A 25,177-nucleotide genomic window follows, 5' to 3' on the forward strand; every position below is an offset into this window, starting at 1 on the left:
ATGTCTCTGCCGCTGTCGGATTATGAGAAAAGGAAGCAGATTAGCGTGCGGGGTCTCGCCGGGGTGGAGAATGTCTCCGACCTCAAGAAGAACTTCAACCGGCATCTGCACTTCACGCTGGTGAAGGATCGGAACGTGGCCACCCCCCGCGACTACTACTTCGCCCTGGCGCACACGGTGCGCGACCACCTGGTGGGCAGGTGGATCCGCACCCAGCAGTACTACTACGAGAAGGACCCCAAGGTGAGCGCACGGGGGCGCGTTGGAGAAGGGCGCCCTGAAAAGGGGTACGGCAGAATGGAGGGATGCCCATGGGCGCAGTGGAGAGGGGGTGCCGGGTGTGTGTGTGCAGGGCTAGGGGAGAGTACTGGGGTACTCTGGAGAGGGGGTACCGGCTGGCTGTGTGTTGGGGAGGTGGGAGTGCTCAGGGGCGCCCAGGGGCAGGGAGGGATAACACCCAACAGCTGAGCCAGGGGAAGGGCACTGGGGAGGGGCTGCCAGGGAGCCCCAACCGGGAGAAGGATCTGGGCACAGTAGCAGCGCTATGTGAGAGATTCCAAGGGGCAGGGAATGCGAGGGGCAAAGGATTAGGCGGGAGAAGTGCCAGAAGGGTCGGAAGCAGGGGGGCACCCGAGCAGGGTCTGCAGCCAGTGGGACCACCAGGAAAAGGGCAGAGAGGCAGGGGAGGGGACAAAGTTGAGGGACGTTGGGGCAGGGCATGTCTGGGGCAGGGGGGAGCAGACAGCGGAGGGGCTACCAGGGCAGGTCAGAGCTGCTGCTGGGAATAGCGTGGCCAGGGGTGTCTGGCTGTTGGACAGGCCCCTTGTTCTAGGGCAATGGGGACGTGGGCAGTGGATGGCTCACAAACCAAAACCCCCCTCCCATATGTGAGCCAAGCTCTAGCCTTCTGTTGACACCTGGGAGCCAGACTCCAGTGCCAGGCCAGCTTGGCGTGTGCTCCACAGAGGGTATAAATACCAGCTGGACTGTTGCCACCAGCTGCCCCAGACCCTTCAGCTCAGGGAGTAAAGGCCTGGGCTATTGGCGCTGAAGGGCTTCGGATCAGACCCACAGGCCCATCCAGACCAGTACTCTCCTTCCTCGGCTCCCCTCAGGCCCATGCGGCCCAATGCCTGGTGGTTCACAGGACAGCACCCCTGGCTAGTTGTGGGTGTCAGTGGGAACTGAGCAGAGCCAGTAGGCTTCCTTCCTTGGGGCAGGGATGGGTCACCATCTGAGCCTGGTCCCCCCCAGAAGTTGGCAGAGGGAAGGTGTAACTCATGGGGCGGTTCCTCCAGAGACCCAGGTGGGACCCCAGACCCACTTGCCCTCCCCCAGCCGCCTCTGCTCCTGCCCTTCCCCCACTCCCTCTGCTGCTCCTGCCCTTCCCCTCTTCCCCCACATCACCCTTAAGCCCTTTGCTCGTTGCTCCCCCCCAGGTTTTCTGTCCCCAATTTATCTCGGCCGCTCTTCCACAGTGTCCTCCTGTCCCATCGCCCCTCGTTCTTTCCCTCCCCAGGCCCCCACGCCTCTCTGAGAGCGCCTCGGCCGTGATTCACCCCTCCCAGCCGCCCTCCCCCAATCCCTGGCTAGCCCCCAAGTCCTGGGTGTGTGTGAGTCAAGGAGTCAGCACAAACTGCCTCTCAGAGACCCGCACTGGGGGCTGAGCACCTGGGCTGGAGAATCACAGTGGGGGATGGGGCAGTATGAGGGGATTGCAGGTCATTAATCCCCTTCCTGTTCGGGGGGGGGACGGGGACGGACACAAAGGTAGCAGTGGCTGGACATTTGAGCCAGTATGGGCAGATATGAAGAGTTAGTGGTGCCGCCTGGCATGCTGGGAGATAGGGGGACCTGCAAGGGGGGAGCTAGGATTGGGGGAGAGGTTTAGGATTAGAGGGCAGTAGGTTTGGGGGGAACACGTTTGAAGGATGAAGGAAGCAGGCGATGGGAAACAGGGTCTTTCCCCTCTAGGGGGCGCTAGCTGTGATCCAGCACCAGGGCAGGGGGACTGGCTGGCTTGGGGAGCAGGCAGTGGTACACAGGGCCTCTCACAAGAAGTGACAGGTAGTGGGGGGTGGGGGAGGAATCCCAGCTCTCAAGACCCCTGGTTCTGATCCTATCTCAGCATCCTGGGATGGGGCACAGTCTGGTTAAATTTAGCCCAGCCTGACATTTGCTGTTGACTTTTGCCATTTAATCTGGGAAAGAGCCTGTGTCAGCCCGTGGGGTGGGGGACTGGTGCAGGGGGGGCTGGGACACAGGATAGGGGCAGCGGCTGCATACCCGAGATGGGTGCCCGCCCTCCCTCCCCCAAAGGTTAGCTGGGCAATGAGTGCCTTTGAATGGCCTGTTGTATTCAGCAGCAGGGGCTTGATCTATGAGCCCCAGCAGCCAGTCACACGCACACACACCCCACCTGCCCCCCTCTGCCCCCCATAGAGTGTCCTGCCCAAGTAGGGTGGTAAATGGGATATGGAGTGTTTCTCCTCTAGGGGACGCTGACTCCAGTCCAGCCCCAGGGTGGGGCAACTAGTGTACTTAGTGGGCCAGGGAATGGGGCATGGGGCCTGTTTCCTGGGGGTGGAGCTGACGGGCTCCCCAACCCTCCCCCGCCCCGTCTCTGCCCCCTCTCTCTGCAGCGCATCTATTACCTGTCGCTGGAGTTCTACATGGGCCGCACCCTGCAGAACACCATGGTGAACCTGGGGCTGCAGAATGCCTGCGACGAGGCCACCTACCAGGTACCCCAGCGCCGGCCGGCCGGGGGCAGGTGGGGGAGGTAGGGGGATCAGGGAGGAGAGGGGCTGGAGCAGGGAGAGGCAGTGATGGGGGGGGCGGGGGGAGGGGATGGCGTGGACGAGAGGGGACTGGCTACTCTTCCCTAACGCCCCCTTTTTCCTCCCCCTACAGCTGGGCCTGGACATGGAGGAGCTGCAGGAGATCGAGGAGGACGCTGGGCTGGGGAATGGGGGCTTGGGGCGCCTGGCAGGTGAGGGGAGCCAGCTTGGCAGACACGGAGCCCAACTGCCCTCTGTGCCCAGGGACAGGAGAGGTCCCCCAACACACTGCAGGACCCACAAAACTCCCGCCCAACCCCCCCCCCAGGACACACACCCGGCCCCCCGACACTCCCTCCTGACACTACCTCCTGACAAACACTCAGCCCCCCAAACCCCCCCCCCAGACACACACCCAGCCCCGTGACACTCCCCCCCCAGACACACACCTGACCCCCCGACACACCCAGCCCCCGACACTCCCTCCTGACACTCCCCCCAGACACACACCCAGCCCCCCAAAACTCCCCCCCAGACACACACCCAGCCCCCTGACACTCCCCCCCCCAGACACACACCTGACTCCCGACACACCCAGTCCCCCGACACTCCCTCCTGACACACACCCAGCCTCCCAAAACTGGGGAGTGTCTGGGGGGGGGGAGTGTCAGGTGGCCGGGTGTGTGTCGGGAGGGACACTCCCCCCCCGAGACACACACCCAGCCCCCTAACACACCCAGCCCCTCGACACTCCCTCCCTCCCGACACACACCCGCCCCTCCGACACTCCCTCCCTCCCGACACACACCCGCCCCTCCGACACTCCCTCCCGACACACACCCGGCCCCCTGACACTCCTTCCCGACACACAGCCAGACTCCTGACACTCCCAGCCCCCCGACACTCCCTCCTGACACACACCCAGCCCCCTGAAACTCCGCCTGAGACACACACCCGGACCCCTGACACTTCCTCCAGACACACACCCAGACCCCCAAAACTCCCCCCCCCAGACACACACCCGGCCCCCCGACACTCCCTCCTGACACTCCCCCCCCAGACACACACCCGGCCCCCCGACACTCCCTCCTGACACTCCTCCCCCCAGACACACACCCGGCCACCTGACACTCCCCCCCCCCAGACACACACCCAGCCCCCTGACACACCCAGTCCCTGGACACTCCCTCCCTCCCGACACACACCCGCCCCTCCGACACTCCCCCCCAGACACACACCCAGCCCCCCAACACTCCTCCCCCAGACACACACCCGGCTCCAAAAAACTCCCCCCCAGACACATACCTGGCCCCCTGACACTCCCCCCCAGACACACACCCGACCCCCTGACACACACCCAGCCCCTCGACACTCCCTCCCTCCTGACACACACCCGACCCCCCGACACTCCCTCCTGACACACACCCGACACCCCGACACTCCCCCCCAGACACACGCCCAGCCCTCTGACACTCCCCCCCCCCAGACACACGCCCAGCTCTCTGACACTCCCCCCCAGACACACACCCAGCCCCCCGACACTCCCCCCCAGACACACACCTGGCCCCCCGACACTCCCTCCTGACACTCCCTCCTGGCACACACCCAGCCCCCTGACACACCCAGCCCGTCGACACTCCCTCCCTCCCGACACACACCCGCCCCTCCGACACTCCCTCCCGACACACACCCGCCCCTCCGACACTCCCTCCCGACACACACCCGGCCCCCTGACACTCCTTCCCGACACACAGCCAGACTCCTGACACTCCCAGCCCCCCGACACTCCCTCCTGACACACACCCAGCCCCCTGAAACTCCGCCTGAGACACACACCCGGACCCCTGACACTTCCTCCAGACACACACCCAGACCCCCAAAACTCCCCCCCCAGACACACACCCGGCCCCCCGACACTCCCTCCTGACACTCCCCCCCCAGACACACACCCGGCCCCCCGACACTCCCTCCTGACACTCCTCCCCCCAGACACACACCCGGCCACCTGACACTCCCCCCCCCCAGACACACACCCAGCCCCCTGACACACCCAGTCCCTGGACACTCCCTCCCTCCCGACACACACCCGCCCCTCCGACACTCCCCCCCAGACACACACCCAGCCCCCCAACACTCCTCCCCCAGACACACACCCGGCTCCAAAAAACTCCCCCCCAGACACATACCTGGCCCCCTGACACTCCCCCCCAGACACACACCCGACCCCCTGACACACACCCAGCCCCTCGACACTCCCTCCCTCCTGACACACACCCGACCCCCCGACACTCCCTCCTGACACACACCCGACACCCCGACACTCCCCCCCAGACACACGCCCAGCCCTCTGACACTCCCCCCCCCCAGACACACGCCCAGCTCTCTGACACTCCCCCCCAGACACACACCCAGCCCCCCGACACTCCCCCCCAGACACACACCTGGCCCCCCGACACTCCCTCCTGACACTCCCTCCTGGCACACACCCAGCCCCCTGACACACCCAGCCCGTCGACACTCCCTCCCTCCCGACACACACCCGCCCCTCCGACACTCCCTCCCGACACACACCCGCCCCTCCGACACTCCCTCCCGACACACACCCGGTCCCCTGACACTCCCTCCCGACACTCACCCAGCCCCCGACACTCGCTCCAGACACATTCCCAGCCCCCTGACACTCCCTCCCGACACTCACCCAGCCCCCGACACTCGCTCCCGACACATTCCCAGCCCCCTGACACTCCCAGCCCCCCGACACTCCCTCCTGACACACACCCAGCCCCCTGAAACTCCCCTCCCAGACACACACCCGGCCCCCTGACACTCCCTCCTGACACACACCCAGCCCCCTGAAACTCCCCCCCAGACACACACCCAGCCCCACTGACACACCCAGCCCCCTGACACTCCCCCCCAGACACACACCTGACCCCCCGAAACACCCAGCCCCCCGACACTCCCTCCCGACACACACTCGCCCCTCGACATTCCCTCCCTCCCGACACACACTCGCCCTTCCGACACTCCCTCCCGACACACACCCGGCCCCCTGACACTTCCTCCCGACACACACCCGGCCCCCCAAAACTCCCCCACAGACACGCACCCGGCCCCCCGACACTCCCTCCTGACACTCTCCCCCAGACACACACCCGACTCCCTGACACACCCAGCCCCTCGACACTGCCTCCCGACACTCGGCCCCCAGCACTCCCCCCCCCAGACACACACCCGGCCCCCTGACCCTCCCTCCTGACACACACCCAGCCCCCCGACACACCAGCCCCCCGACACTCCCCCCCAGACACACACCCGGCCCCCCGACACTCCCCCCCCCAGACACACACCCAGCCCCCTGACACACCCAGCCCCTCGACACTCCCTCCCTCCCGACACACCCCCGCCCCTCCGACACTCCCTGCCGACACACACCCGCCCCTCCGACACTCCCTCCCGACACACACCCGGCCCCCTGACACTCCTTCCCGACACACAGCCAGACCCCTGACACTCCCAGCCCCCCGACACTCCCTCCTGACACACACCCAGCCCCCTGAGACACACACCCGGCCCCCTGACCCTCCCTCCTGACACACACCCAGCCCCCCGACACACCAGCCCCCCGACACTCCCCCCCAGACACACACCCTGCCCCCCAAAACTCCCCCCCCAGACACACACCCGGCCCCCCGACACTCCCTCCTGACACTCCTCCCCCAAGACACACACCCGGCCACCTGACACTCCCCCCCCCCCCAGACACACACCCAGCCCCCTGACACACCCAGCCCCTGGACATTCCCTCCCTCCCTCCCGACACACACCCGCCCCTCCGACACTCCCCCCCAGACACACACCCAGCCCCCCAACACTCCTCCCCCAGACACACACCCGGCTCCAAAAAACTCCCCCCCAGACACATACCTGGCCCCCTGACACTCTCCCCCCGGACACACACCCGACCCCCTGACACACCCAGCCCCTCGACACTCCCTCCCTCCTGACACACACCCGACCCCCCGACACTCCCTCCTGACACACACCCGACCCCCCAACACTCCCCCCCAGACACACACCCGACCCCCAGACACACCCAGCCCCCCGACACTCCCCCCCAAACACACACCCAGCCCCCTGACACACCCAGCCCCCCGACACTCCCCCCAGATACACACCCAGCCCCCTGACACTCCCCCCCAGACACACACCTGACCCCCCCGACACACCCAGCCCCCCGACACTCCCCCCCAAACACACACCCAGCCCCCTGACACTCCCCCCCAGACACACACCCAACCCCCCGAGACTCCCTCCTGACACTACCCCCTGAGACACACCCAGCCCCCTGACACACCCAGCCCCATGACACTCCCCCCCAGACACACACCTGACCCCCTGACACACCCAGCCCCCCGACACTCCCTCCTGACACTCCCTCCTGACACACACCCAGCCCCCTGACACACCCGCCCCTCCGACACTCCCTCCCGACACACACCTGGCCCCCTGACACTCCCAGCCCCCCGACACTCCCTCCTGACACACACCCAGTCCCCTGACACTCCCCCCCCAGACACACACCCGGCCCCTGACACTTCCTCCCGACACACACCCAGCCCCCTCAAAGCTCCCCCCCAGACATACACCCGGCCCCCCGACACTCCCTCCTGACACTCCCCCCCAGACACACACCCGGCCCCCCGACACTCCCTCCTGACACTCCTCCCCCCAGACACACACCCGGCCACCTGACACGCCCCCCCCCCCAGACACACACCCAGCCCCCTGACACACCCAGCCCCTGGACACTCCCTCCCTCCCGACACACACCCGCCCCTCCGACACTCCCCCCCAGACACACACCCAGCCCCCCAACACTCCTCCCCCAGACACACACCCGGCTCCAAAAAACTCCCCCCCAGACACATACCTGGCCCCCTGACACTCCCCCCCAGACACACACCCGACCCCCTGACACACCCAGCCCCTCGACACTCCCTCCCTCCTGACACACACCCGACCCCCCGACACTCCCTCCTGACACACACCCGACCCCCCGACACTCCCCCCCTGACACACGCCCAGCCCTCTGACACTCCCCCCCCCCAGACACACACCCAGCCCCCCGACACTCCCCCCCAGACACACACCTGACCCCCCGACACTCGCTCCTGACACTCCCTCCTGGCACACACCCAGCCCCCTGACACACCCAGCCTGTCGACACTCCCTCCCTCCCGACACACAGCCGCCCCTCCGACACACACCCGCCCCTCCGACACTCCCTCCCGACACTCACCCGGCACCCTGACACTCGCTCCCGACACACAGCCAGCCCCCTGACACTCCCAGCCCCCCGACACTCCCTCCTGACACTCCCCCCCCCCGACACACACCCGACCCCCTGACAGACCCAGCCCCTCGACACTGCCTCCCGACACCCGGCCCCCAGCACTCCCCCCCAGACACACTCCTGGCCCCCTGACACTCCCTGCCGACACACACCCAGCCCCCCGACACTCCTCCCCAGACACACACCCAGCCCCCCGACACTCCTCCCCAGACACACACCCAGCCACCCGACACTCCCTCCTGAGACTCCTTCCCGACACACACCCAGCCCCCCAACACACCCAGCCCTTCCGACACACCCAGCCCCCTGACACTCCCCCCCCCCAGACACACACCCAGCCCCTCAACACTCCCTCCCTCCTGATACACACCCGCCCCTCGGACACTCCCTCCCGACAGACACCCGACCCCCCCGACACTCCTTCCCGACACTCCCCCCCAGACACACACCTGGCCCCCCGACACTCCCTCCTGACACACACCCAGCCCCCCGACACTCCCTCCTGACACTCCCTCCTGACACACACCCAGCCCCCTGACACACCCGCCCCTCCGACACTCCCTCCCGACACACACCTGGCCCCCTGACACTCCCAGCCCCCCGACACTCCCTCCTGACACACACCCAGTCCCCTGACACTCCCCCCCCAGACACACACCCGGCCCCTGACACTTCCTCCCGACACACACCCAGCCCCCTCAAAGCTCCACCCCAGACATACACCCGGCCCCCCGACACTCCCTCCTGACACTAGCCCCCCAGACACACACCCGACCCCCCTGACACACCCAGCCCCTCGACACTGCCTCCCGACACCTGGCCCCCAGCACTCCCCCCCAGACACACACCCTGCCCCCTGACACTCACTCCTGACACACACCCGGCCCCCCGACACTCCCTCCTGACACTCCCTCCTGACACACACCCGGCCCCCCGACACTCCCTCCTGACACTCCCTTCTGACACACACCCGGCCCCCCGACACTCCCTCCTGACACTCCTTCCCGACACACAGCCAGCCCCCACGACACACCGAGCCCCCCAACGCTCCCCCCCGACACACACCTGGCCCCCTGACACACACCCGGCCCCCCGACACTCCCTCCTGACACACACCCAGCCCCCCGACACTCCCTCCTGACACACACCCAGCCCCCTGACACACCCAGCCCGTCGACACTCCCTCCCTCCCAACACACACCCATCCCTCCGACACTCCCTCCCAACACACACCCGTCCCTCCGACACTCCCTCCCGACACTCACCTGGCCCCCTGACACTCGCTCCCGACACACAGCCAGCCCCCTGACACTCCCAGCCCCCCGACACTCCCCCCCCCCCCAGACACACACCCGGCCCCCTGACACTCCCTCCTGACACAAACGCAGCCCCCTGACACACCTAGCCCCTCGACACTCCCTCCCTCCCGACACACACCCGGCCCCCTTACACTCCCTCCCGACACACACCCGGCCCCCTGACACTCCCTCCTGACACACACCCAGCCCCCTGAAACTCCCCCCGAGACACACACCCGGCCCCCTGACACTTCCTCTCGACACACACCCAGCCCCCTGAAACTCCCCCCGAGACACACTCCCGGCCCCCTGACACTTCCTCTCGACACACACCCAGTCCCCCAAAACTCCCCCCCAGACACACACCCAGCCCCCCGACACTTCCTTCCGACACACACCCGGCCCCCCAACACTCCCCCCCCCAGACACATACCTGGCCCCCTGACACTCCCCCCCAGACACACACCCGACCCCCTGACACACCCAGCCCCTCGACACTCCCTCCCTCCCGACACACACCCGACCCCCCGACACTCCCTCTTGACACTCTCCCCCAGACACACACCCGACTCCCTGACACACCCAGCCCCTCGACACTGCCTCCCGACACTCGGCCCCCAGCACTCCCCCCCCCAGACACACACCTGGCCCCCTGACACTCCCTCCCGACACACACCAGCCCCCCGACACACCAGCCCCCCGACACTCCCCCCCAGACACACACCCGGCCCCCTGACACTTCCTCCCGACACACACCCGGCCCCCCAAAACTCCCCCCCCAGACACACACCCGCCCCTCCGACACTCCCTCCCTCCCGACACACACCCGCCCCTCCGACACTCCCTCCCGACACACACCCGCCCCTCCGACACTCCCTCCCGACACACACCCGGCCCCCTGACACTCCTTCCCGACACACAGCCAGACCCCTGACACTCCCAGCCCCCCGACACTCCCTCCTGACACACACCCAGCCCCCTGAAACTCCCCCTGAGACACACACCCGGACCCCTGACACTTCCTCCCGACACACACCCTGCCCCCCAAAACTCCCCCCCCAGACACACACCCAGCCCCCCGACACTCCCTCCTGACACTCCCCCCCAGACACACACCCGGCCCCCCGACACTCCCTCCTGACACTCCTCCCCCCAGACACACACCCGGCCACCTGACACGCCCCCCCCCCCAGACACACACCCAGCCCCCTGACACACCCAGCCCCTGGACACTCCCTCCCTCCCGACACACACCCGCCCCTCCGACACTCCCCCCCAGACACACACCCAGCCCCCCAACACTCCTCCCCCAGACACACACCCGGCTCCAAAAAACTCCCCCCCAGACACATACCTGGCCCCCTGACACTCCCCCCCAGACACACACCCGACCCCCTGACACACCCAGCCCCTCGACACTCCCTCCCTCCTGACACACACCCGACCCCCCGACACTCCCTCCTGACACACACCCGACCCCCCGACACTCCCCCCCTGACACACGCCCAGCCCTCTGACACTCCCCCCCCCAGACACACACCCAGCCCCCCCGACACTCCCCCCCAGACACACACCTGACCCCCCGACACTCGCTCCTGACACTCCCTCCTGGCACACACCCAGCCCCCTGACACACCCAGCCTGTCGACACTCCCTCCCTCCCGACACACAGCCGCCCCTCCGACACACACCCGCCCCTCCGACACTCCCTCCCGACACTCACCCGGCACCCTGACACTCGCTCCCGACACACAGCCAGCCCCCTGACACTCCCAGCCCCCCGACACTCCCTCCTGACACTCCCCCCCCCGACACACACCCGACCCCCTGACAGACCCAGCCCCTCGACACTGCCTCCCGACACCCGGCCCCCAGCACTCCCCCCCAGACACACTCCTGGCCCCCTGACACTCCCTGCCGACACACACCCAGCCCCCCGACACTCCTCCCCAGACACACACCCAGCCCCCCGACACTCCCTCCTGAGACTCCCTCCTGACACACACCCAGCCCCCCGACACTCCTCCCCAGACACACACCCAGCCACCCGACACTCCCTCCTGAGACTCCTTCCCGACACACACCCAGCCCCCCAACACACCCAGCCCTTCCGACACACACCCAGCCCCCTGACACTCCCCCCCCCAGACACACACCCAGCCCCTCAACACTCCCTCCCTCCTGATACACACCCGCCCCTCGGACACTCCCTCCCGACAGACACCCGACCCCCCCGACACTCCTTCCCGACACTCCCCCCCAGACACACACCTGGCCCCCCGACACTCCCTCCTGACACACACCCAGCCCCCCGACACTCCCTCCTGACACTCCCTCCTGACACACACCCAGCCCCCTGACACACCCAGCCCGTCGACACTCCCTCCCTCCCAACACACACCCATCCCTCCGACACTCCCTCCCAACACACACCCGTCCCTCTGACACTCGCTGCCGACACTCACCCGGCCCCCTGACACTCGCTCCCGACACACAGCCAGCCCCCTGACACTCCCAGCCCCCCGACACTCCCCCCCCCAGACACACACCCGGCCCCCTGACACTCCCTCCTGACACAAACCCAGCCCCCTGACACACCTAGCCCCTCGACACTCCCTCCCTCCCGACACACACCCGGCCCCCTGACACTCCCTCCCGACACACACCCGGCCCCCTGACACTCCCTCTCGACACACACCCAGCCCCCTGAAACTCCCCCCGAGACACACTCCCGGCCCCCTGACACTTCCTTCCGACACACACCCGGCCCCCCAACACTCCCCCTCCCAGACACCTACCTGGCCCCCTGACACTCCCCCCCTGACACACCCAGCCCCTCGACACTCCCTCCCTCCCGACACACACCCGACCCCCCGACACTCCCTCCTGACACACACCCGACCCCCCGACACTCCCCCCCAGACACACACCCAGCCCCCTGACACACCCAGCCCCCCGACACTCCCCCCAGATACACACCCAGCCCCCTGACACTCCCCCCCAGACACACACCTGACCCCCCCGACACACCCAGCCCCCCGACACTCCCCCCCAAACACACACCCAGCCCCCCGACACTCCCCCCCAGACACACACCCGGCCCCCTGACACTCCCTCCTGACACAAACCCAGCCCCCTGACAAACTTAGCCCCTCGACACTCCCTCCCTCCCGACACACACCCGGCCCCCTGACACTCCCTCCCGACACACACCCGGCCCCCTGACACTCCCTCTCGACACACACCCAGCCCCCTGAAACTCCCCCCGAGACACACTACCGGCCCCCTGACACTTCCTTCCGACACACACCCGGCCCCCCAACACTCCCCCTCCCAGACACCTACCTGGCCCCCTGACACTCCCCCCCTGACACACCCAGCCCCTCGACACTCCCTCCCTCCCGACACACACCCGACCCCCCGACACTCCCTCCTGACACACACCCGACCCCCCGACACTCCCCCCCAGACACACACCCAGCCCCCTGACACTCCCCCCCAGACACACACCTGACCCCCCCGACACACCCAGCCCCCCGACACTCCCCCCCAAACACACACCCAGCCCCCCGACACTCCCCCCCAGACACACACCTGGCCCCCCGACACTCCCTCCTGACACTCCCTCCTGACACACACCCAGCCCCCTGACACACCCAGCCCGTCGACACTCCCTCCCTCCCAACACACACCCATCCCTCCGACACTCCCTCCCAACACACACCCGTCCCTCCGACACTCGCTCCCGACACTCACCCGGCCCCCTGACACTCGCTCCCGACACACAGCCAGCCCCCTGACACTCCCAGCCCCCCGACACTCCCCCCCCCAGACACACACCCGGCCCCCTGACACTCCCTCCTGACACAAACCCAGCCCCCTGACACACCTAGCCCCTCGACACTCCCTCCCTCCCGACACACACCCAGCCCCCTGACACTCCCTCCCGACACACACCCGGCCCCCTGACACTCCCTCTCGACACACACCCAGCCCCCTGAAACTCCCCCCGAGACACACTCCCGGCCCCCTGACACTTCCTTCCGACACACACCCGGCCCCCCAACACTCCCCCTCCCAGACACCTACCTGGCCCCCTGACACTCCCCCCCTGACACACCCAGCCCCTCGACACTCCCTCCCTCCCGACACACACCCGACCCCCCGACACTCCCTCCTGACACACACCCGACCCCCCGACACTCCCCCCCAGACACACACCCAGCCCCCTGACACACCCAGCCCCCCGACACTCCCCCCAGATACACACCCAGCCCCCTGACACTCCCCCCCAGACACACACCTGACCCCCCCGACACACCCAGCCCCCCGACACTCCCCCCCAAACACACACCCAGCCCCCTGACACTCCCCCCCCAGACACACACCCAACCCCCCGAGACTCCCTCCTGACACTACCCCCTGAGACACACCCAGCCCTCTGACACACCCAGCCCCATGACACTCCCCGCCAGACACACACCTGACCCCCTGACACACCCAGCCCCCCGACACTCCCTCCTGACACACACCCAGCCCCCTGACACACCTGCCCCTCCGACACTCCCTCCCGACACACACCTGGCCCCCTGACACTCCCAGCCCCCCGACACTCCCTCCTGACACACACCCAGTCCCCTGACACTCCCCCCCCAGACACACACCCGGCCCCTGACACTTCCTCCCGACACACACCCAGCCCCCTCAAAGCTCCCCCCCAGACATACACCCGGCCCCCCGACACTCCCTCCTGACACTAGCCCCCCAGACACACACCCGACCCCCCTGACACACCCAACCCCTCGACACTGCCTCCCGACACCTGGCCCCCAGCACTCCCCCCCAGACACACACCCGGCCCCCCGACACTCCCTCCTGACACACACCCGGCCCCCCGACACTCCCTCCTGACACTCCCTTCTGACACACACCCGGCCCCCCGACACTCCCTCCTGACACTCCTTCCCGACACACAGCCAGCCCCCCCGACACACCGAGCCCCCCAACGCTCCCCCCAGATACACACCCGGCCCCCTGACACACACCCGGCCCCCCGACACTCCCTCCCAGCACACACCCAGCCCCCCGACACTCCCCCCCAGACACACACCCGACCCCCCGACACGCCCAGCCCCCGACACTCCCCCCCCCAGACACACACCCGGCCCCCCCAAAACTGCCCCCCCCCAGACACACACCCGGCCTCCTGACACTCACCCACAGACAAAACAACCTCCCACGTTGCCCCCACAGACACACACCTGGCACCCCAATGCTCCCCCCAGACAAAACGTCCGACACACAGTCCCCCGACCCTCCTCCCCAGACACACACCCAGCCCCCAACACTCCTCCCCAGACACACACATGGTCCCCGACACTGCCCCCCGAGACAGAACAACCTCCCACACTGACCCCTCACAGACACACACAAAGCCTCCTGACACTGCCGCCCCAGACGTAACCACCCCTAACACTGCCCCCTCACAGACACACACTCAACCCTCTGGCCCCCCAAGACATAACCCCCAACACTGCCCCCACCCAGACACACACCCAGCCCCCCGACACTGCCCACCCAGACACACACATGGACCCCCAACACTGCCTACAGAAACACACCCAGCCCCTTGACACTGCCTCCCCAGACATAACAACGCCCAACACTGCCCCCTCACAGACGCACACCCAGCCCCCAAACACAGTGCCCCCCAGACACAAACATCCAGACCCCCGACCCCCAAGACATGACATAACCCCCGACACTGCCCTCACCCAGACACACGCCCAGCCCCCCCAACACTGCCCCCCCAGACATAACCACCCCTAACACTGCCCCCTCACAGACACACACATGGACCCCCAACATTGCCCACCCAGACACACACATGAACCCCCAACACTGCCCCCCCAGACATAACAACTCCTGACACTGCCCCCCCGACACACCCCAGCCCCCCGGCTCCCCAAGACAACACTCGACACTGCCTACCCAGACACACACCTAGCCTCCCAGACACTGTCCCCTGACACTGCCCCCCCAGACCCATGGCTCTGCCCAGCAGTCGAGGAAGAAAGGAATCCAAGGGCCCCATTCAGCATCTGCACCCACGTGAGCACCTGCCCCAGGCACCGTGCCAGGCAACCCACCCCCATCACTGTAACCCCACTGCCTGACCCCTCCCTCACCCGCATCACAGTCATTCCACGCCTGCCCCCTCCTCCATTTCCCACCCCATCACTGTGACCCCACTACCTGTCCCCCTTCCCTCTTCCACATCTCCTCTACCTGCCCCCCATCCCTATCCATTTTCCTGCCCCCCTGGCCTGGCTGTTACTGCGGTACCCCCCCTTTCCCCTTGATCTGGCTGTAATGCCCAACCCCTGCCCCCCTTTTCCCCCTCAGCCTGTTTCCTGGACTCCATGGCCACCCTGGGACTGGCCGCCTACGGCTACGGCATCCGCTATGAGTTTGGCATCTTCAACCAGAAGATCTCTGGGGGCTGGCAGGTGGGTGGCACCCCCCACAGCGCGGGGGGCTGGGACGGGGGCTCCTTTCCCCCAGGGGAGCAGGCAGGGCACTGGGAGGATGGGATGTGTGTTGGGGGACTGGATGTGTGTCTGGGGGGGGGGCAGTGTCGGGTAGAAGAGGCCCACGATTTGCCACCAGTTTGGGGCAGGAGAGGCCTGGAAGAGAGGTTGCCCAGGGGCCAGTGTGGGGTGTCCTGGGTGGGGAGGCAGCAGGGGCTGTGGGGCACAGGTGATCGCAGCAGGAGATGGGGTGTTGGGTAAGTGGGACGCCCTGGGTGTGTATGTGAAGGGATCCCAGTCGGGGGGGGGGGGGGGGAGCGGGGAGCAGGATGGCACTAACCCCTCCTCCTCCTGCCCTCCCTCGGCAGGTGGAGGAGGCTGATGATTGGCTGCGCTATGGCAACCCCTGGGAGAAGGCCCGGCCCGAGTACATGATCCCAGTGCACTTCTATGGGCGCGTGGACCACGGGCCCGACGGCACCAAATGGGTCGACACGCAGGTGAGTCCGGGAGGCCTGAGTGAGTTGTGAGTGTGCATTTGCACAAGCGAGGCTGTGAGTGTATCTGTATGTGAGGGCCTGGCAGCCATGCATGTACCCCTGCATAAGTGAGTGGTGACTGTGCGTCCTTGGGTGTGCGGGAGTGTACATTCACATGCAGGGCCGTTGGTGCACAAGCCGTATTAATGGGGGAGAGGTGCATTCACAGGCCTTTGCACATAGTAGTGCAAGTGTGTAGGTATGCCTGAGTGTGTGCGTTTGCAAGCGCACAAGTGGGCATTTCCATGCAAGTGTGAGATCCCTGTGCACCAGTGGCCTGTGCGTGCTTACATGTACCTTTGCACAGTGCCTCCATGCATGTGCGATTGCCCAGAAGCACAGGTCCATTGCACGAGTGTGTCAGCACACTCAGCAGCCTGGGAGTATGTGCGCAGGGAGCCAGGACACCTGGGTCCTCTCCCTGATTCGCTGGGGGATTCAGTTCCCCTGTTTGTTCTTCAGTTTCCCCACCTGTAAAAAGGGGGAGGGGAGGGTATTATGGGATGCGAGGTCGAATGGCCTTCTGGGAAAGGCTGGGGTTGGGCTCTCTGCTCTTCGTGCTCACTGGGGTGCCGTGGCTGGCACTAACCCTGCTGTCCTTTGGCAGGTGATCCTGGCTCTTCCCTACGATACACCCGTACCTGGTTACCGCAACAACACTGTCAACACCATGCGCCTCTGGTCCGCCCGGGCCCCCAACGAGTTCAACCTCAAAGACTGTGAGTGAAGGGGGGCCCCTCAGGCCGGGCTAGGGTCTGTGTCTCTGCTGGATTCATCGCAGCAGCCAAGGGCCAGGCGTCAGACCCCCTCTGCTGAGCAGGGCTGGGAGACAGCTACTGATAACCGGGGATGGGGGCTCAGTAGGAGGCAACCTCCCCTCCCCTGCTGACCCCAATGCCCCACAATGAAGGATCCCTGTATAAACAGCCCCTCCCAGGTCCCAACCTGGAGCTGGCTCCAGAGCTGCTGGGTAAAGGATCCCTGTACAAAAAGCCCCTGTGCGCCCCACCCCAGAAGTGGCTGCATTTCAGCACTGGGCAAGGGATCCCTGTATAAACAGCTCCCACCCCAGAAGTGGCTGCACCTCAGCACCTGGCGAAGGATCCCTTTGTGAACTAAGGCCCCGTTCTCTCTTTCCCCCCTCAGTTAACGTTGGTGGTTACATCCAAGCCGTGCTGGACAGGAACTTGGCCGAGAACATTTCTCGGGTGCTGTACCCCAATGACAACGTGAGTAGCCCCCCGCCCACTCCAGTGCTCCCTGCATCCACTGCAGGGTTTCCTGGGGTGAGCTGGCCCTTTAAGGAACCTGTTAGACCTGGGGTGTGGATTATACATTGTATATATGGGGGTGTTCTGCTTCCACACCCAGCCCCCGGTTCCGGCAGCAGTGATAGGGCCCAGGGGGTCAGGTGGGTCTAAATCTCACTAGCCAGGAGTGTTCACCTTTGGGCAAATCTGGGATTTCCCTCTGCCCCCAGATCCCTGCCCCCATTATGTGTCCCAAGTGTTACCCCCTTCGAGGTCTCTGCAGCCATGTGGGAGCGTGAGACACCTCCTGTCTACTGCTTGGGGAGGCTGGGAGTCAGGACTCCTGGGTTTCATCCCCTGCTCTGGGAGGGGAGGGGGATGTAGTGGTTAGAGCAGGGAGCCAGGACTCCTGGGTTACATTCCCAGGTCTGCCACTACTTTCCCTATGCTGTGAGCAGGGGCTGGAGAGAGCCCATACTGCATCTGAAGCCACTGGTCCATTCTGCGGTTGGGATTGTACAGGCCTGGAGTGGGTTGGTGAATGCCCCATCCTCACCTGTCCCTCCTCCCTGCAGTTCTTCGAGGGCAAGGAGCTGCGTCTGAAGCAGGAGTACTTCACGGTGGCGGCCACCCTGCAGGACATCATCCGCCGCTTCAAATCCTCCAAGTTTGGCAGCCGGGACCCCGTCCGCACCTCCTTTGATGCCTTCCCTGACAAGGTACCGGCCTCTCCCAGCAGGGGGCGCTGTAGGGAGCAAGGCAGGAGCGCCGGCTGTGCAGGGCACTCCAAGCTACTCCAGCCCTGGCCTCTCCCAGCAGGGGGCGCTGTGGGGAGGAGGGCAGGAGCTGGCTGTGGCAGGAGCTCCCAGCTACTCCAGCCCTGGCCTCTCACGGATAAGCTCATACATCCTCTGTCATTGGTGGTCTGAGTTCTGCCCCTCTCCTGTAGGTCGCTATCCAGCTGAATGACACTCACCCCTCCCTGGCCATCCCTGAGCTCATGAGGGTGCTGGTTGATATCGAGAAAGTGGACTGGGACAAGGTAAGGGGTGTGTGTACGTGTGATGTCGGGGGCCCTGTGCTGTAGGAAGCAGGTGTCGTCATTCTTCTGTTGAACAGCCCCCATGTCCCACCCAGAGGTTGCTGCATCTCAGTGCTGTGCTGGGGATCCTCACGTGCTGTCTCTCTCCCAGGCCTGGGACATCACGGTGCGGACCTGCGCCTACACCAACCACACGGTGCTGCCTGAGGCCCTGGAGCGCTGGCCCGTCCAGCTCTTGGAAACCCTCCTGCCCCGGCACCTGGAGATCATCTATGAAATTAACCAGAGATTCCTTGATGTAAGCTCCACCCCCAGGATGGGATGGGGTTAATCCAGTGGAGAAGTCTATTTCCCTCCATACGTGGCAGGAACTAGGGCTCCTGGGTTCTGTCCCCAGCTCTGGGAGGGTAGTGGGGTCTAGTGGTTTAGAGCTGCGTGGTGCTGTCAGGACTCCGGGGTCTTTTCCCTGGCTCTGCAGCTGATTCAAATGTGCTCTTGCTGGGGTGAGGTTAGGGAGGGGGTGAGGAACCAAATTTGGCTTGGGAGGGAACCACGGGCATTTGGGATTGGCTCCCACTGTGGGGCAGGGTGAGTGTTGAGGGGATGAGTGTCCTGGGGCTAGGACAGTGGGGACCCCCCATTTTCCTCCTAGGGGGGCTCAGTTGCGGAGCTTCTCTCTGGGGGTGCCTGCTCCATCCGGATTCTGCCATTCCCTCCCCCCCCAGAAAGTCAAAGCCTTGTTCCCCGGGGACTTCGACCGGCTGCGGCGCATGTCCTTGGTGGAGGAGAGCGGCATCAAGAGGATCAATATGGCTCACCTATGCATCGTGGGCTCCCATGCCATCAACGGGGTCGCCCGCATCCACTCCGACATAATCAAGAAGTCTGTGTATGTGCCCTGCCCCTTGCCATGCTCTGCCCCCTTACTGTCCTTACACTCCCCTGCACCTCACTGTCCGTCACTCCCCCGCTACTCCCATTCCTTCTCTTCCTGTTCATTCCTTTCCTCTTTCATCCGCTCGGTTCTCTTTTCCATCCTGCATTTTTTCCCATTTCATTCTTCCCTCTTTTTCCCCCCTCTTCTCTCGTTCCTTTGATTTTTTCCCCTTTCCCTTTTTCATTCATTCTCTTCATTCCTTTATCTTTCTCTTCTCTTGTTCCTTCCTATTTCATTGTATCTTACCCTCTTTTTCGTTTTCATTCATTCGCTTCTTTCTGTTCTGTTCCTGTTTTTCTATATATTTCATTCTTTTTGTCCTTCTTTTTCTGTTCGTTCCCTTATTTTTTCTCCACTTTTGCCCCTCTGTATTTTTCCTGTTTCATTCATTCTTTTCCCTCTTTTTCTCTTTGTTTCTCAGACCTTCATTTTTTCCTAATTTATTTCCCTTTTTGTTCTTTTATTCTCTTCTTTCCTCTTTTGTTCTCTTCCCTTCATTTCCCCTGATTCATTCACTCTTCTCTTCATCCTTTCTTTCCCTTCTTTTCTTTCTCATCAATTCTTGCGTTTGTTCGCTCACACATTCTTCCTTTCTCTTCCCTCTCCTTTGCCCTTTTGCCCTCTAGTTTGTTTTTGGTCCTGCTTTGATTCTTTCCCTCCTTGGTCGTCTCATTCATTTATTGCCTGTTTCGTTCCCCTTCTCTCCCCCACCCTCCAGCTTCAAGGATTTCTATGAGCTTGAGCCGCACAAATTCCAGAACAAAACCAATGGGATCACACCTCGGCGCTGGCTGGTTCTGTGCAACCCAGGGCTTGCTGAGGTCATTGCTGAGGTGAGTGCAGCGAGGGGGGAGCCTGCGGGGTCCCTGGGGGAAGGATCCTAGGTGGTGATATGCAGGGATGGGGATGCGGCGGGGGGGGTGGTGGTTGGAGGATGCACAAGGCAGACAGATAAGTGCGGGATCTTTGGGGGGCACCATTAAGTGATTGTGGGGTTGACAGACAGGGAGGGGAGAGTTGGGGGGCAGGCTGCCATGTGAAGATAGGGGGCTCTGTGGGGTGAGGGGATGCTATACACAGTCATGGGGGGTGACCATTCCGAGATGGGGGGGCTCTATGGGGTGGGGGGATGCTAGATACAGACAGGCGTTGGGGGGCAGGCTGCCATGCAGGGATGTGGAGGCATTCATAGGTTGGACCCCTCTCCTCTACCTTGGCCCTGGAAGGGCAGAGCGAGGAGGTGCCTGCCTACTCTCCTGTGCCAGGCCTGGCTCTGACCCTCCTCTTTCCCCAGCGTATTGGGGACGAATACATCTCTGACCTTGACCATCTGAAAAAGCTTCTGGCCTACGTGGACGATGAGGGATTTATCCGGGATGTTGCCAAAATTAAACAGGTACTGGGGTGGGGAAATGGAACCCAGGACCTCTTCCCTCTAGGGGGCACCGGCTGTGATCTGGCCCCAGGGCGGGGGATGGGATGCAAGGCCTAGGTTCCCATCTCTGCTCTCCCACGCCAGGAGAACAAGTTGAAGTTCGCTGCCTATCTGGAGAAGGAGTACAAGGTGAAAATCAACCCGAACTCCCTCTTCGACGTGCAGGTGAAAAGGATCCATGAGTACAAGAGGCAGCTGCTCAACTGCCTCCACGTCATCACCCTTTACAACCGTGAGTGCTGACCCCCAGCCACATGCCACAGTGAGAGGGAGAACCCAGGTGTCCTGACTGCCAGCCCCCCTGCTCTAACCACTAGTATCCACTCACCTCTTTGGTGGCGCTGTCAGTGACCGGGACATGGGCAGCCATACCTAGAGTTGGAACAGGAGTCAGGCCCAGGGGCTGCAGCAGGAGTCGGCAGCCTGGAATCGGAGTCGAGATCAGGACTGGGTCATCTGGAATGGGGCAAGGCGGGGGCAGGGCCTGGGCAAGGCAGGGGTTATCACTGCCAGTGGCAAAGGCTTTGAGCAGCTGCTGCACTGCTGCTGGCCTTCAGAGCCGGTCTGCTGACTCTTCCCAGCTATGAGGCCAACCTCCAGGCCAGCTGCGCTCACTGGGGTGGCCAGGGACTGGCCAGCTGCCGGCCCTGCTACCTGGCACACTGGCCCTGACCCTGCATCTCTCCCCGTCCCCCTGCAGGGATCAAGAAGGAGCCCAACCAGCATTTTGTGCCACGCACTGTCATGATCGGCGGCAAGGTGAGACCTGAGGGCCAAGGCCCACCCCTCTCAGTGCTGCTGTCTCTTAGTGGGAGGCGAGGGTGGGGGTTAAGCGGCAGTCTCACCCTCCGTCCCCCCGCAGGCCGCCCCTGGCTACCACATAGCCAAGATGATCATTAAGCTGGTCACGGCAATCGGGGACGTCATCAACAACGACCCCATCATTGGCGACCGCCTCAAGATGATCTTCTTGGAGAACTACCGCGTCTCCCTGGCTGAGAAGGGTAGGGAGGCCGTGACCTCTGACCCTGCTATCCTCCCCCCAAACCTGCCACCACTGCCCCAGATCAGGTTAAGGGCCATCTACCCCACACGGCAACTTCTGCCACCCCTGGTGGGAGAATAGTGGGGTCAGAAGGTCCCTAAAAGTTGGGGGAGGGCCATTGGCACCCGAAGGGTGGCTCTGCCCCCCATGCCGCCTCTTCTCCTTGAGGCCCCTCCCCATATCGCCGCTTCCCCTGAGACCCTGCCCCTGCACTGCCTCTTCCCCCCCCCAAGACCACACCCCCTGCTCACTCGTCTCTGCCCCTCACCCCCCGTTGCTCACCCTAATGGCTGATAAAAAGTGGGGGGGCCTGGCTCTCCAGGCTTCCCCCCCCCCATTCTGGCACTCCCATTTCCCACCCCAAATCAGGCCAATGGGGCTGTCTGCTCCTTGCAGCCTCCTCTGACCTCCATCCCTTCCACTCCGGTTCAGGGCTGGGTCTAGCCCACATGGCAGCTTCTGACCCACATTACTTACCCCCACACCTCCCGCAATTGCCCCGGATCAGGCAAATGGGCCCTTTCACCCCACATGGTGACCTCAGACCTCCCACCCCAAACCGCTGATCCCGTCTCTCCCGCAGTGATCCCAGCGGCCGACCTGTCCGAGCAGATCTCTACGGCCGGCACAGAGGCCTCGGGCACCGGCAACATGAAGTTCATGCTGAATGGGGCGCTGACCATTGGCACCATGGACGGCGCCAACGTGGAGATGGCAGAGGAGGCGGGCGAGGAGAACATATTCATCTTCGGCATGCGGGTGGAAGACGTGGAAGAGATGGACAGGAAAGGGTGGGGGCCGGACCCCTGCCCCTCCCTCATGCAGGGAACCCCTCTGCCAGGCCTCCCTCCCATGCCCCCTTCCCTGCCGCTGGATTCCTGCTCCACCTTCTCTACACCCCCCCCACACCTAGCTGCCAGAATCTTCTCCTCCACTGCCTGGATCTCCTACCCATGGTGCCCCCAACCCAGTGCCAGATTCGCACCCATCACCTGCTGCCAGGACCCTCCCGACGCTGCCTGCCTCCCCTCCTGCTAGGATCCCTTCCCAATTTCCCCCCCACCTGGGCTCCTCACACTGTTTGCCTGCCCTCCTGTTGGGATCCTGCCCCCATTCCCTCAGCATGCCTTCCCCATGCTGCTGGGGTCCCTCTTGGGGGCTGGTGGGGGAGCCAGGTTGGGCAGGGGGCTTGGGGAGTCCTCTGGGGGCTGGGGGCTTCTGGTTTGGGGGGAGCCCCTGAGGCCACGCTGGGCTGGGGTGGAGCCATGATCCTGAGGTAACCTGCCCCCCTTCACCTCCCCTCCAGCTACTGTGCCAAGGACTATTATGACCGCATCCCGGAGCTCAGACAGGTGATCGACCAGCTGAGCAGCGGCTTCTTCTCCCCCAAACAGCCCCAGCTCTTCAAGGACATTGTCAACATGCTGATGAACAATGACAGGTGGGAGGAGGCACTCGGGGGAGGGAATAAGGGACAGAGGCAACCATGCCTGGTGTGGGGTGGAGGAAGGGGGCTCTATCTAGTGCTTAATTTGTAAGGAAAGAGGTGCTGGGGCTCAAGCAATTTTTTCACTTTCATAACTGACCTGCCCAGCCCAGCCCAGAGGTGCCGGGGCTAGGAACTATCCAGCCCAGAGGTGCCGGAGCTCAGCCCTGGCAAGCCCTGGCACAAATTAAGCACTGGCTCTATCCCCAGCTCTGGGAGGGGATGGGCGTCTAGTGGATTATGGGAAGGGGAGCTGGGAGCCAGGACTCCTGGGTTCTGTTTCCACGAGTGCACTCATAGTGAGGGGCAGCTGAGGCATTGGGGGAAGGGTTTCCCCAGAGCTTTGGGTGTCTGCTGTTGGCTATGTTCTTGGGAGAGGCTCCAGGTGTCGATCCTGTCTGTGGGCAGCAGGTGGCAGCATGCACAAGGACCCCCAGCCTGATACCCTCCTGCTTCCCCTCCGTCTTCAGGTTCAAAGTGTTTGCGGATTACGAAGCCTACATCAAATGCCAGGAGAATGTCAGCGCCCTCTACAAGGTGAGTGTGCACCCTAGTGGCCTCCCTGGGGTACTGCACCCAGCACTGGGAGGGGAGTGGGGTCTAGTGGGTTAGAGTGGCCGGGGGGACAGGCTGGCAGGCAGGAGTCCTGGATTCTATTCCTGGGCATCCTGGCTCAGTTCCAGGCCCCTCAATCCCCGAGAAACACTGACCAGCTCAGGTGAGAGCTGCAGCCCTGCAGGGGGCTGGAAAGGGGGCAGGATGGAACTTCATAGGGAGAAATGGAAAGATCAAAACCCATCAAGCTCAGCCCTGCGGTGTCCTGATGGCCAGGGGATGAGAACCAGGCACAATGCTAGAGGTATGTAAAGGGGAGCTCAGGGGGGCTGCGATGTGTGTGGGTGGGTGTGTCTGTCTGTCCATCCTTCTACTCACCTTTATTTCAAGATGTTCAAATGTTATGAAAGTCAGTGGTAGTTACTTGGATTCACCCATCCATCCCTGCGCTCAACCCTCTTCTATCCATCCATCCCCACGCTCATCCCTCATCTGCAGACACTCATCTATCCATACCCACTCTTCTATCTAGCCATCCATCCCCCCGCTACACGCTGTCCCTCTATCCATCCCACGCACGGCCGGCCCGCCCCATTGACACTCATCCAGCCATCCCATCTGGCCTCCCCGGCCCCATCCCCCAGCAGTCCATGTGTGATTGCCACTGACCTGCGTCTCTCTCCCCAGAACACCAAGGAATGGACCAAGAAGGTCATTAAAAACATCGCCACCTCGGGCAAGTTCTCCAGCGACCGCACCATCGCGCAGTACGCCCGTGAAATCTGGGGTGTCGAGCCCACCCACCACAAAATCCCTGCGCCCGATGATCCCCGTGAATAGCCCCCCTGAGGCCTGCCTGCCCCTGCCCCCCGTCACCAACCAAGCGCCACCGGGTGCCAGCAAACAACAGACACTGCGCTGGCT

General features: G+C 64.1%; 2 protein-coding genes across 4 annotated transcripts; one reads left to right on the top strand and one right to left on the bottom strand.

Moving 5' to 3' along the window:
- Nucleotides 1-25,113, top strand: PYGM (glycogen phosphorylase, muscle associated). 3 transcript variants are annotated; one of them, XM_065408717.1, is made up of 20 exons: nucleotides 1-243; nucleotides 2,643-2,744; nucleotides 2,914-2,992; nucleotides 15,840-15,943; nucleotides 16,333-16,464; nucleotides 17,111-17,222; nucleotides 17,650-17,732; nucleotides 18,329-18,472; nucleotides 18,703-18,795; nucleotides 18,947-19,093; nucleotides 19,521-19,684; nucleotides 20,451-20,565; nucleotides 21,027-21,128; nucleotides 21,252-21,399; nucleotides 21,868-21,926; nucleotides 22,030-22,171; nucleotides 22,796-23,003; nucleotides 23,519-23,653; nucleotides 24,169-24,235; nucleotides 24,941-25,113. In XM_065408717.1, the coding sequence occupies exons 1-20, from the start codon at nucleotides 1-3 to the stop codon at nucleotides 25,091-25,093; spliced, it is 2,532 nt and encodes an 843-aa protein (XP_065264789.1). In that variant the 3' UTR covers nucleotides 25,094-25,113. The 3 variants fall into 3 exon arrangements, with proteins under 3 accessions (XP_065264789.1, XP_065264790.1, XP_065264791.1); XM_065408718.1 differs by lacking the exon at nucleotides 2,643-2,744; XM_065408719.1 differs by lacking the exons at nucleotides 2,643-2,744; nucleotides 2,914-2,992 and having other exon boundaries at nucleotides 15,923-15,943.
- On the bottom strand, nucleotides 8,479-10,597 carry LOC135881037 (loricrin-like; the record flags this gene model as incomplete). Its single annotated transcript, XM_065407526.1, has 3 exons — nucleotides 8,479-8,697; nucleotides 9,004-9,201; nucleotides 10,544-10,597. Coding segments are annotated over 3 exons (471 nt in total), but the record flags the coding sequence as incomplete, so codon positions are not given.
- Nucleotides 25,114-25,177: the final 64 nt, after the last annotated feature.

Source organism: Emys orbicularis, chromosome 7 (genome assembly GCF_028017835.1).
Source record: "Emys orbicularis isolate rEmyOrb1 chromosome 7, rEmyOrb1.hap1, whole genome shotgun sequence".
Taxonomy (NCBI): Eukaryota; Metazoa; Chordata; order Testudines; family Emydidae; genus Emys; species Emys orbicularis.